The sequence below is a fragment of the Mus caroli genome, chromosome 1 (genome assembly GCF_900094665.2).
Source record: "Mus caroli chromosome 1, CAROLI_EIJ_v1.1, whole genome shotgun sequence".
Classification (NCBI taxonomy): Eukaryota; Metazoa; Chordata; class Mammalia; order Rodentia; family Muridae; genus Mus; species Mus caroli.
The window spans coordinates 124,957,419-124,969,635 of NC_034570.1; the positions used below are offsets into that span (position 1 = coordinate 124,957,419).

Below are 12,217 nucleotides of genomic sequence, written 5' to 3' on the forward strand. Positions count from 1 at the left end.
GGGTCTGAGTTAGAGGTTTGAAGCCAGGGTCTATGCTGTCTGTACCCTGACCTCATGCTTGAACAGCACAGTTCCTCATTAGCCTCTGTCTAAGCTAGAGGTTGCAGGGCCAGGCCAAACAGGGACTCTAGAGTCATTGGGCTCAGCCACCCTTCCCACACACCCATGCCTGCCACTGCTCTGCTCTGCAACCAGGTCCTGCTTATCCTATACCTACCTAGCTTTGTCTCACAGGCTAGGATTTATCAGGGCTGCCCTGCCATGGGCCTTGTTGGGCGCCTGGCGTGGGAAAATAAAGGAGGTGAGACCTGTGTCCCACCAGAGCTCAGAGAGACCGGGCGGGCAGACAGCAGGGGAAGGCACTGGGTGGTCTGGCAGCTGGAAACGCTGGGAGGCCTTCTTGGGGGAGATTAGATGAAGCTCTTCAGGGGAAGGCCTATTCCATGACTCCAGCATGGTGAGTCTATATGAAAGGAGGTAGTCTATGGTTTTCGAGCTTTATTGTAGAAGAGAGAGAGAGAGAGAAGGTAGAGAAGTAGAGGCCAGTCATTGCCATGAAGAAGGAAGGGGGAGAAGGAGAGCAAAAGGTAAGAGTAAGAAAACAAAAGCTTAAGAGAGAGAGGAGGAGGCAAGCAGCCAGGTAACTCTGGGGGTGGAGTCTGGACAGCCTACATGACTGATGGCCACAGAATTATGGAGCTGGGTCCTCGGCCAGAAAACAGGCTGCCTTTCATGGTCCCACAGGTCCTGGAGTAATAAATCAAAGCAGAGCCTGTGATACACGGTGTGTATAAAAGAAGGCTCAGGGGGTCTGGGCTACACAGCTCTTAGAAAGCCTTGGCTGAACCAGATGGACAGGAGGAGGATGCCTCTCTGGGCACTCTTGTTGCTCTGGAGTCCTTGCACCTTCAGTCTCCCAACACGCACCGCTACCTTTGAACGGTAACTTGGGCAGAGAAGGGGTGGCAGGGTACAGGAACTGGCACCTTACTAACGCCCTCAGCTGTCTATACGTTGGGTCATCCAGTCCTTTTGGCCAGCCAGTCAGGGATGTATGATCCTGCTCTGACAATCCTAGGGACTAGCCCAAAGCCCTAATAGACGGCCATAATTAAGGGGTCCCACAACTCCCACTTCTACTACTTTAAAAAGGGAGGGCTCACTGGAGTGACTGTGTCATTTGTGGTGAAAATTTTGGGTGGAGTGGAAGTATCAGAAGAAACATGTAGGCCAGAGGAGTAACATGAGTATCAGTTAATTAATCTAGATAGACATTAAGTTTTCCTTGCGACCATGTAACTTCCCCCAAGTTCAGCAGCCGTTTGGCTTTGGCGAGAGAGTTCATCTGTAGCTGGAAGACCTCAAGTCTGTCCTCTGTTGGGTTCAGCTCGTGTCTCTGGATCTCAGCGTGTCTCGGGAGTCTTGCGTCAGATGAGGTGTCTGGAGGAAGGCAGCTTTGTGGTCTGCAGGTCTCAGGAGACAGCGCTGTCTTTACTGGATCTGCGGCTGCAGGCACTGTCCTTTTCTTTTGTGGGGATAAACCTGTGGGGCAATCACAGCAGAGGAGCGGGATGTCTGCATAGGGTGGATGGGGAGCGTTAAGCCTGCAATGGTTTGCTTGGAAGCACATCCTGGCCCGTTGTTAGGATCCTAGAAAAGCAAGGGTGTTTGAGGAATGTAGCCCTGGAAGGCATCCTTTAAGTGTGCTTTGAATGGCTGAGGAAGAAAATATCATGTTAATTGTGTATCTGGGATAGGCAGTAACAGATTGTCTGCAAAAGGAAGCTGGTTGTCAGTTAAGGATTGGATGACGGTAATCAGCATAGTTAATTTGACCCGGGGAAGCATATTAGATGGCTTTTGGCCCTTAAAGGAAATCATGAATGCTACGGAGAAAAATAAACATTAAAATAAAGAAGCAAGAAAATTTTGGGTTGAAAAGCTTCACTAGCAGCAGATGAGGGTAAGCAGCAAGCTAATCTCACCAATCCTCAGTGCGCCATTCAAAAACAGGATGAAAGCAGAGCCCGCTTCACCGGCTGCTTTGAAGATTTGATGAGAGGATACGGCAGCATAGCACTTCCGATGCCATGCGGGGAACGGTGTAAGAAGCCATGGTTACAGCATGGATTACCACGGAGTGTAGGAAAGGGAAGGCTCCTGGCAGCCCCACGAGGGAGGATGAAACAGCCATTCAGTGCAGTTCCAGGGCTGTGGGGAGAAGGCTTCTTGAGGCAGGAGCAGGGCAGAGGCAAGAGAAGGCTCACCCAGCAATGGTCTGGGGACCTCAATGAGGAAGTCCTGAAAGAGTCGAGGCAGTGAGAGCTGTGAATCTGCTTGGTGCTTAGGAGCTGGTGGGTTGCTTTCATCCTAAATTGAGTCTTCAGACATCAGCACCCATGTTGCAGATGGGGATACTAGGGATGTCCTCCAGGAAGGTCTGAGGACTCACTGGTCTTTGTTTCCAAAGCCCCGCCATCTTGCTCCCAGCATGCGGCAGAGAGTGTGGAATTAACTAGAGGGCGTGGGGTTCTGTGCTCCCTGCTCTGTGTAAAGTATTGAGCAAGTCACCTTGAGGGGCTGAGCAATGGGCTTTCTTCTCAAGGCCATTGCCTTACATACACACAATGTCCAGCCTCTAAGCTGAAGGCAGCCCGCTTAGCCTGAGCTGTGACTGGGCAAGACAACCATCAAGGTGCCAGAGGACGAAGAGGTTAGTGAATGCTCAGAACTGCGTAGCATGCCCTCAGCATCAGGTGGCTCTATCTCCGTTGTCCCTGTAGGCTAGGCTTGTGGAGAACACTCAGGGGAAATGAACCCATTGGCTGGCATCCTTGGTGAGAGCATCTAGGTATGGGCTTGGGTCATGTCTTGAAAGATTAAGGATCTAGGAGAGGAATAGAAGGGGGTTTTATGTTTATTTTCTTTTGGGACAGAGCCTCATTCTGGAGCCTGGAACTCACTATATAGACCAGACTGGCCTCAAACCCACAGAGATCAGCCTTCCTCTGCCTCCTGAGAACTGAAATTAATGTCACGCCCTACCACACAACAGAGAGGTTTTCTATAAGAGGAAGGGCCATGGGTCTTTTCGGGAAATGGTGGAGAAAAGACCTGGCTTCCTCCTTTGAAGAGTGGGGAAATAAAACACACCCAACTGGTGAGATGGGTCAACTAACACAAGAGTGGAAATACTTGCAAGCCGTGCTAGGACTAAGTCATTTCTGCTGGAGATTACGTGGATAGGTGTGAAATATGGGCAAAGCTGGGAGGTGAGGGCACAGAGTGCCAGGAGGAAGGTTAAGAGGGCTCTCTGGATGTCTGGGAAAGCCCTGGCTCAGGGCTGGTGGCATCTTCCTCCAACTGCAAAATAGTCTGTCTGGTCCTGGCAGTCCTGGATAGGAAAGACAGACAGACAGAGCATGGACTGTCTCTGCTTGGCATTTCTGAGTCATTTTCATCCCTGTGAACCTTCAATGTCTCCGCCGCCGCCGGAAACCAGGGAGCTAGCTGTCATGTGGTTTGTATGAGGGTGTGTGCCAGGCAGCTGGCCAGAGGCCAGGAGTAGCTCAGGAAGCTGCTGTTCTAAATGAAATCTCTTGAATTTTGCCAGTCAATAATGATTGGAGGTGAGGAGGGGCCCGGGATTCAGGTCCAAGACACATCAGTCCCCAGGTGAGGCACACAGGCAAGCTATAGACACTGGCCGATCCGATCTGAGTCAAGCTAGGTTCATTGGGCACACATCACCTGGCTCTGTGATACCCCAGGGAGCAACAAGTCCTTGCAGCCTGCTGTGGGCATCTGCTGCCACTTACAGGCCATCCGTGGTACTGCCTTGCCCGTCGATCCGAGGAGATGGCAAGAGGCTGTATAGGCCTTTATGTTCCTCTCCAGAACAGTGAGGCATAGAGTCGGTGTTCAACACACGATGATAATGGTAGACAGATGGACAGACGGACTGACTGGTGGATGGACAGATGGACGGACGGATGAACAAACTGCTTTATGTAACTAAAATAAGATCTGGGAATTACTTAGTACCAGGATAAGTGACTCCAAGAAACCCCGGGGCACTAAAAGTGATTCGTAATTGCATGGGAGAGGGTTAGTGTTAGACGTACCAAAAAGCAAGGCGACATCTGGGCTCTGCCAACGTTGGAGCACTGCATGACTCTTCTGCTTTTCTTCCTCTACCCTGGAGCAGAATCCCACTCAAGAAAATGCCCTCTGTCTGGGAAATCCTGGAGGAGCGGGGAGTGGACATGACCAGATTCAGTGCTGAATGGGGAGTATTCACAAAGAGGCCTTCCTTGACCAATCTTACCTCCCCCGTGGTCCTCACCAACTACCTGAATGTGAGTCCTGGCTCATCTGCTATCTCCTTTTCTCTCTGGGACTAGCAGGCCCCCACCCCTTCCACACCATGTTTGACTGAGAGCCAAAGATCACCCCATAGAACTATTTACCAGCCGAGAAGTCTGGTGGGGAGGGGCTGTTGTGATTGTTTTGTTGTTTGGTTTGGTTTGTTTTTGAGACAGGGTCTCACTGTGTAGCCTGGCAAGCCTGGAACTCACTTTGTAGACCAGGCTGACCTCGAACTCACAGAGTTCTACCTACCTCTGCCTCCCAGGTGCTGGGATTAAAGGCATGTGACATCGTGTCCAGCCATTTTAATTGCTTTGATTAAGCTTCCATGGCCCAGCGAGCCTCCTGTATTCCAGGACAGCAGAAGACAATGCTGAGTCCTCACATCTCAGCAAAAAGAAAGCCAAGAGCCAAGAAGGGGACCAGGCATGGCCCCCAAACCAGAGGCCCCCAAGCCTTAAATCCCCATTTTCCTTCTGCCTCCCACAGACCCAGTACTATGGCGAGATCGGCATCGGTACCCCACCCCAGACCTTCAAAGTCATCTTTGACACGGGTTCGGCCAACCTCTGGGTGCCCTCCACCAAGTGCAGCCGCCTCTACCTTGCTTGTGGTAAGAGTCAAGCCTCGTGCCTCTCCCCCAGCTCTGCCTGCTGCACCTATGGTCTGCTTCTCCTCAGCTCCACACCACTGATCTGAGGAAGAGAGAGGAAGTGTCTCTCTTCTTTCTGAAATGGCAACCAAGATGAATAAGCCAGCTTTGGGAAGTGCCTGGGCACCTGGAAGGCCTTTTGCCAGTGTCCCAAGGATTCAGACAGGAACAAAGTTGTAAACCCACTCCAAGTCTTGAGGCTTTTCCGATGCTCCCATGCCAAGTACTTACTCTGTGCCCAGAATCCTCTTTGGCACTATATCAGTGTTAGCAATGGCTTTAGAACTCTTTGAAACAAAGGTCTCAGAAGCACAAGCACATAAGATGAAACAAAAAACCACTATCCTTGACTGGTATACATTTTTCTTCCAAGCTGGAGACTCAGGAAACTAAACACACACACACACACACACACAAGTCTTCAACCATGTTCATCACTTGTCCCACTTGTCCTGCCTCTGAGTCTTCTATGTAAATCAATCTCTCTTGTTCTGACTGGGGCCTGTAACCCTCTGCTAGGGATTCACAGCCTCTATGAGTCCTCTGACTCCTCCAGCTACATGGAGAATGGGTCCGACTTCACCATCCACTACGGATCAGGGAGAGTCAAAGGTTTCCTCAGCCAGGACGTGGTGACTGTAAGTAGGATCACCTTTATTTACCCACAGGGCCCATGTGGTTCCAGCCAGGTATACTCCAGCCCTACCCCCTACCCCACCCCCACCCCCCTGCAGGAGCCTGGGAAGTTGAAGTGCAGCCTCCTTGGCAGCTTCTAGCTGAAGCTCCGAAGGCCAATTGCAGTAGAGCAACTGCTGACACTGATGCACAAGGCTTTGCATCTAACTTGCATGTGGGTGTGTGCCTAAACCCCACAGTTTCCTTCCTAGTAACCAGCCTGACTTTGCTAGTTGAGACCAGGTTTGGAGTATTGAGATTAAGGATCAGGGGTTTGTGTCTGAGCAGTTTTGATTTCTTTCCTTCAGTGTCTAAGCCTTTCCTGTTCTGGCATCTCTCAGCCCCGCTGTGCCAGAGGTAGAGAAAGACACCTATAGAGGTCCAGAGGAAATCAGTGCGAGCCCTTCCCTCGCACCACCCCCGTGGAATCTGGGGGAGGGGCAGAAAGGGAAGCCCTGTTATGATGAGGGCATCCTCAGCCTTGGCTGGTGGGGCTAGCACGAAAGCAGGCCTCTAGGAAGGTTCCGGTCACCTGTCTGGCAGGACCTCTTTCTCAGCCTTTACAGCACGAGTCACCCCCATCTCTCTGGGCCCCAAGCATAGAGGTGTTGACAGTGTGTGTGCAGACTTGACGGAATAGTCTTACCTTAACTGCTGTACAGAGCGTGTGTATCTCTGCTGCCCTGGTATGAAAGCCAGAGCAGATCCCAGCCAAGGTTAGGCAGTAACCTCTGTCCCTTCTGGTTCTTCTCTCACAGGTGGGTGGAATCACTGTGACACAGACCTTTGGAGAGGTCACCGAGCTGCCCCTGATCCCTTTCATGCTGGCCAAGTTTGACGGTGTCCTAGGCATGGGCTTTCCTGCTCAGGCCGTTGGCGGGGTTACCCCTGTCTTTGACCACATTCTCTCCCAAGGGGTGCTAAAGGAGGAAGTGTTCTCTGTCTACTACAACAGGTGGGCCTTTGACACCAAGGCCAGGGCAGGGAGGGGCGGAGAACAGGGAGAGCAGCCCACGTCCAGTTCAGGATTTATATGCTTCTAATTAGGTGGTCCTCAATCCCCATCTAGAACCACAGTAGCCAATTAGAACAAATGGAAGTCAAGCATTCAGTCCCCAGGGACTGGCCGCACAGATACAGCCAGCTTCATGCCTTTGTTTATCTGTTCTCTCATTGATCTGGTTAGTACTCTGTTACCATGTGCTGTGGTAGGCTCCAGGGGTGGACAGTGAACACACAACCCCTGCCCTCCATCCTCACCCCTGCCCTCCCCTCACTGTCCAGAAGGGGGGATGAGAGGTACAACACAATGAGTGCCATTCTGAAGCTGCAGATGGTTTTCAGTTCTGGGCCAGGATTCTGGGCAGTTCAGCCAGGCCTGGGGAAACTGGTCAGTGCCCCAGCAGGGCTGGGATCTGCTGCCAGTGGTCTGAGCTGGAGGTAAGATCGTTACGGGTAGGAATAGAGGCCAGGGGTGGTGAGAGTGGAAGGGAGTGGTGGCCTGGAACAATCTCAGAGGAAGCAGGAGTCTCTGGATCATGACTCCGGCAGACTTCTGTGCAAAAAGGGGCATTGAGCCAACGACACCACTTGGAGGCTCCTGCAGTCAGTGGTCTTGGGACTGTGTTTCAAAGAGACCAGAAAAACAAAGTGGCTAAGAGTGGAAGTAGATGTCAGAAAGGAGGTGGGGGGGACTCCACAAAATGTGGGCAGTTCTGAAAAATTCAACAGGGAAGGAGATGTGGGGCAGCGTGTGGGGTAAGATCCAGAGAGAAGCGGGATAGGGGAGGTGGGTGCTCTGAATGCTAGAGGATGCTTGAGCACTGCTGTGGGTGGAAGAAGGAGAGCTGTGGAAACACATGCATGAGGCTGAGAAGCAGGAGCCCTGGAAGGGATGAGGACCCAGCAACAGGTAGCAAGCAGGCCTGGGAAGCAGGGACCTGCTTCCTTTCCCTTGGGCTGGGAAGAAAGGAAGATCTAGATAAGTCACTGACTCTTGCACAGAACCTGTGTACACCTACCCCATGTACACATGTGCACATACACATGTGTGTTGTGAATTCTAAGAAACTCCTTCATATATACATGAGTATCTTAAAAACCACCCCCAGGCAGTCCTGGGCTGAGAGAGCATCATGCCCGTGGAGAGGGAAGTGAGGGCAGTCAGCTCTGGTTGGGAAGGAGAGCCTGGCTCCAGCCATTTGGTGACTCAGTTGCCTGAGAGGTGAAAATTAACCTCTACCAAACAAGGGTTGCTGACTCTTGCCTACGAAGAAGGTCTCTCCTCTGTGTCCCTCTTTGCCTCAGCGGAAATCATAAGGAGGGAGGAGCCCCATATGGCCCCAAGCTCCAATACTTCCCAGACCCTTACCCTGGAATGATACCCACCACCCACACACTCCATTCATCAGGCCCAACTCCACTAAATGTCTGCCTTCTCCCTAGCGTCTGCTCCACATACCTGGGAATGGCGTGATTTGTCACTTGTCTGCATCTACCCAATGTCCTTGAGCTAGACAGTTTTCTGGGGGCAGGAGAACAGTCCTAGAAATACATCTGTTACACTTAGGGAGGATCCAACAGGGGAAAATACAATGGGGTCTGTGTGCCTCCTGATGACAGCTTACAGCCTTGCCACCTACCCACTAAACCCTTCCTCTATCCCAAAACCCTCTGCCCTACCCCACACCAGACTCCACTCTCCTTCATCCCTGTATCTCGGGTATGTCTCTAACTTCCAATGTTCTTTTCTTTAGAGGTTCCCACCTGCTGGGGGGCGAGGTGGTTCTAGGAGGCAGCGACCCGGAGCATTACCAAGGCAATTTTCACTATGTGAGCATCAGCAAGACTGACTCCTGGCAGATCACGATGAAGGGGTGGGTCAGCAAGCGTAACTCTCCCAACCATGCAAACTGATGTCACTGTGTGATTGGGGTGGGCTGGGAATGGGATGAGGGGGACACTTCTTAGGGCACAGCCACCATCTGCTCTCTGCTTGCTCTGTCCAGGATGGGGGCATGAAAATTTGAGGATGGGAAGGAAGGGACTCAGGGAAAGGAGGTGGAGTCTGGGGGGTACATGCTGATGCAAGGAACAGTTAGTACCTTTCCATAGTGCCTCGGCCCTCTTCCAGTTCATCATCAGACCATGTATGGCCTCCTATCACACTACCCTAAATTGGGAAAGGCATGCAGGTGGTGGGAAAGGGGTGCCCGACAGCTTCTACCTGCCTGCCTTGTCTGTCTGTCTGCCTGCCTGCCTGCCTGCCTGCCTGCCTGCCTGCATGCATGCCTGCCTGCCTGCCTGCCAGTCTAACTGTAGCCTCTGCAGGGTGTCTGTGGGGTCTTCCACCCTGCTGTGTGAAGAAGGCTGTGCAGTAGTGGTGGACACTGGTTCATCCTATATCTCGGCTCCTACGAGCTCCCTGAAGTTGATCATGCAAGCCCTGGGAGCCAAGGAGAAGAGAATAGATGAAGTAAGAGATCCATGGGGAGAGCTGGGTGGTGGTGAGGGGTGGGAGCAGCACTGTGTGGCTCCAGCCTGCAAACCATCCAGACAGCACTGGATTGGAAACAAAGCTTTCCCCTCCTCCCCTCTCTCACCCCCTGAGTGTATGGCATGTCTTCCATAGAAGGTGACCAGACACTGGCACAGGCTCTCTGGCACAGGGCGCTCTAGTCTGCTTCGAGCCTTCCACCCTGACAACCCCTCTCTTTATTCCCCCAGTATGTTGTGAACTGTAGCCAGGTGCCCACCCTCCCCGATATCTCCTTCGACCTGGGAGGCAGGGCCTACACACTCAGCAGTACGGACTACGTGCTACAGGTGAGGCTGGGAGAAGGGTGGGCAGGAGCCACTGAAGGGGGACAGGTGTAATGTACAGATCCCCCAGTAGACTCGTGGTTGATGAATGCGGCTCATGTCATCATCTGGAGAATTTTTAGCAATCCTGGTACCCAGGCCACATACAAGTCTCGCCTAGCAGATCAGAGCTTCCACAACAGGCACCTGGGAATCGGAGTTTTAAAACACTCCCCAGTAGGTTCCATTATGAAGCTCTGCTGTGACTCAATGAGCCCCCTCTCTCCATTATTGAGTAGCCCTCTTTCTAGTCCTCCATCCTTTTCATGCTCCTGGACTTAGAGAAGTTCAATGACTTGTTTTGGGTCAGAAGCTAAGCGAGACCGTGAGCAAGGGGTAGACACACCATTTGCCTGATACCTACTACAGTGCCTGCCTACCCCAGGAAGGCTGGGATTTAGGATAGGTAAAACAGCTCTGGGAGGAGGTAGGAGAGAGGAGGCATACACTGAAGACTGTTGCTCCACTCTCGAGGTGGGAATGGGTTGTGTGGCAAGCAGTAGAGCAAGTCTCTGCTTCTTGCCAGTATCCTTACAGGAGAGACAAGCTGTGCACACTGGCTCTCCACGCCATGGACATCCCACCACCCACTGGGCCTGTCTGGGTCCTGGGTGCCACCTTCATCCGCAAGTTCTATACAGAGTTTGATCGGCATAACAATCGCATCGGATTCGCCTTGGCCCGCTAAGGCCCTCTGCCACCCTGTGACCCTAGGCCAAGCCAAGCTGGCACTCCTAGGGGCCATTTTGTCTGGCTTTGTCCCCAACATAGGGACACTGGATACAGAGCCCCTGACAAGTGTTTGCCCCTTCGCCTGCACTCACCCTTCCCTGCTTTAAGGAAAAACAGAATAAAGATTTCATGTTTAAAGCCTGTTTCGGATGGGTTCTTTGGAGTTTGGAGGAGGCACACCTGCATGGTCACACGTGGAGAAGGCTATGACAGGTGAGGCCAGAGATGGGGGTTTGTTAGTGAAGTGCTTGCTTTTCCAGTGTGAGAACCTGAGTTTGATTCCAGGAACCCACATTAAAACAAACAAACAAACAAACAAACAAACAAACAAACAGGGCTGGAGAGATGGCTCAGCAGTTAAGAGCACTGAGTGTTCTTCCAGATGTCCTTGCGTTTAATTCCCAGCAACCATGTGGTGGCTCACAACCATGTGTATGGGATCTGATGCCCTCTTCTGGCATGTCTAAGAAAGTGATAATGTACTCATAATTAAGTAATTAATTAATTAATTAAAAAGAGCCAGATGGCGAGTGTTTCAATCCGGGCAACCAGGATGTTGAGACATGTAGAGACAAGCAGATCCCTGGAGTTTGATAGCATAGGAATGACCATTGAAGTTGTCCTTTGGCCTACACACACACACACACACACACACACACACACACACACACACACACAGAGACANAGACACAAAGAGACATAAAAAAACACAGAGACGGACATACAGACAAAGAGACAGAGATGGACAGAGAGATGGGGAGAGATAGATTAGAGGAAGAATGTGACAAAATAGACACCGCCTCCACACACAAATGTTTCTGTGTGTAAGGTTGGTAGCTTCTGTCTACTGTCAACCAGATTCACATAAATTTTTTTCGTACAACTCTGGCTGGGGAGTTTGCAAAGAGACAAGCCATTGAGGGAAAAGCCTTAGGGCTATGGCAGGTGAGTATATTCGCTAGTTTAATGTCAATGCGACACAAGCTAAAGTCATCTGAGAGGAGGGCACCTCAGATAAGAAAATGCCTCCAGAAGATGGAGCTGCAGTCAAGCTTAGAGACCATTTCCCTAATTAGTGATTGATAAGCGAGGGTCCAGCCAATTGTGGGTGGTGACGGCCCAGGTTCTGTAAGAAAGCAGGCTGAACAAGCCACAAGGAGCAAGCCAGTAAGCAGCACCCCTCTACGGCCTCTACATCAGCTCCTGCCTCCAGGTTCCTGTCCTACTGCTTGAGTTCCTGTCTTGACTTCCTTTGATGATGAACTGTGGTATGGAAGTATAAGTCAAATAGACCCTTTCCTTCCCAAGGTGTTTTGATCGTGGTGTTTCATCCCAGGCCCTGTGCTGCTGAACAATCCAACCCTATATGGAATTCCCTGGAAAACCTCTGTCAGCATGCTCTGCACACTCCGTGTGTGTGCCCTTGCCCCATGTAACCATGTACAAAGGCAATCTAAGTCGTCACTGTGCAAGAACATGGAATGTCAGACATCCAATACTCTTACCTCACACACATAGAAAAACACATAAAAAGGCTAATTTGCCCAAGATCACTCAGTGAAGAATCAAGCGGAGAAGAATCCTGAAAAACTATCCGAGAGAATCCAACCCAAATGACACAGCCCCTGGGGGTGGGGCTCTCACCTCAGTCCCATGTGCGTGCGCAGTGCTGGCACAGGGACAGAGCTCCAAACACCTTGCTTTGGGTCAGGTGCACACATGGGCCATCTTCCATCTCCAGGCCTAAGCTCCACAGGCTTTGTTCAGCCTGCTTTCTTACAGAACACAGGACCACCAGCCCAGGGGAGGCACCACCCACAATGGGCTGGTGGAGGACTCTTTTCCCACTCACCCCTCAGGCTGCCCATGAAGAGTGTATAGCTTAGGGGATAAGAAAGCAGGCAGCAACCTGTAGTTCCTCACCCCTCT

The 12,217-nt window shown here is 51.5% G+C and overlaps 1 protein-coding gene and 1 long non-coding RNA gene across 3 annotated transcripts; one reads left to right on the plus strand and one right to left on the minus strand.

Moving 5' to 3' along the window:
- The first annotated feature begins 710 nt into the window (after positions 1 to 710).
- On the plus strand, positions 711 to 10,430 carry Ren (renin). The gene is made up of 9 exons (XM_021159796.1): positions 711 to 942; positions 4,208 to 4,358; positions 4,858 to 4,981; positions 5,540 to 5,658; positions 6,454 to 6,650; positions 8,452 to 8,571; positions 9,026 to 9,170; positions 9,422 to 9,520; positions 10,083 to 10,430. The coding sequence occupies exons 1-9, from the start codon at positions 851 to 853 to the stop codon at positions 10,242 to 10,244; spliced, it is 1,209 nt and encodes a 402-aa protein (XP_021015455.1). The 5' UTR covers positions 711 to 850; the 3' UTR covers positions 10,245 to 10,430.
- Positions 1,246 to 6,533, minus strand: LOC110292489. Of its 2 annotated transcripts, XR_003836981.1 has the most exons (5): positions 6,342 to 6,533; positions 4,972 to 5,063; positions 4,125 to 4,244; positions 3,819 to 4,014; positions 1,246 to 1,542 (listed from the first exon to the last, which is right to left on the minus strand). It is a non-coding gene; the product is annotated as an uncharacterized LOC110292489 (long non-coding RNA). The 2 variants fall into 2 exon arrangements; XR_002377721.2 differs by lacking the exon at positions 3,819 to 4,014.
- Positions 10,431 to 12,217: the final 1,787 nt, after the last annotated feature.

Excerpts from the sequence above, each read along its gene's own strand:
- Ren (XM_021159796.1), top strand. The coding sequence starts at position 851 with ATGGACAGGAGGAGGATGCCTCTCTGGGCACTCTTGTTGCTCTGGAGT. Across the intron at positions 4,982-5,539 it reads CCGCCTCTACCTTGCTTGTG|GGATTCACAGCCTCTATGAG; the intron begins GTAAGAGTCAAG and ends ACCCTCTGCTAG. Across the intron at positions 9,521-10,082 it reads GTACGGACTACGTGCTACAG|TATCCTTACAGGAGAGACAA; the intron begins GTGAGGCTGGGA and ends GCTTCTTGCCAG.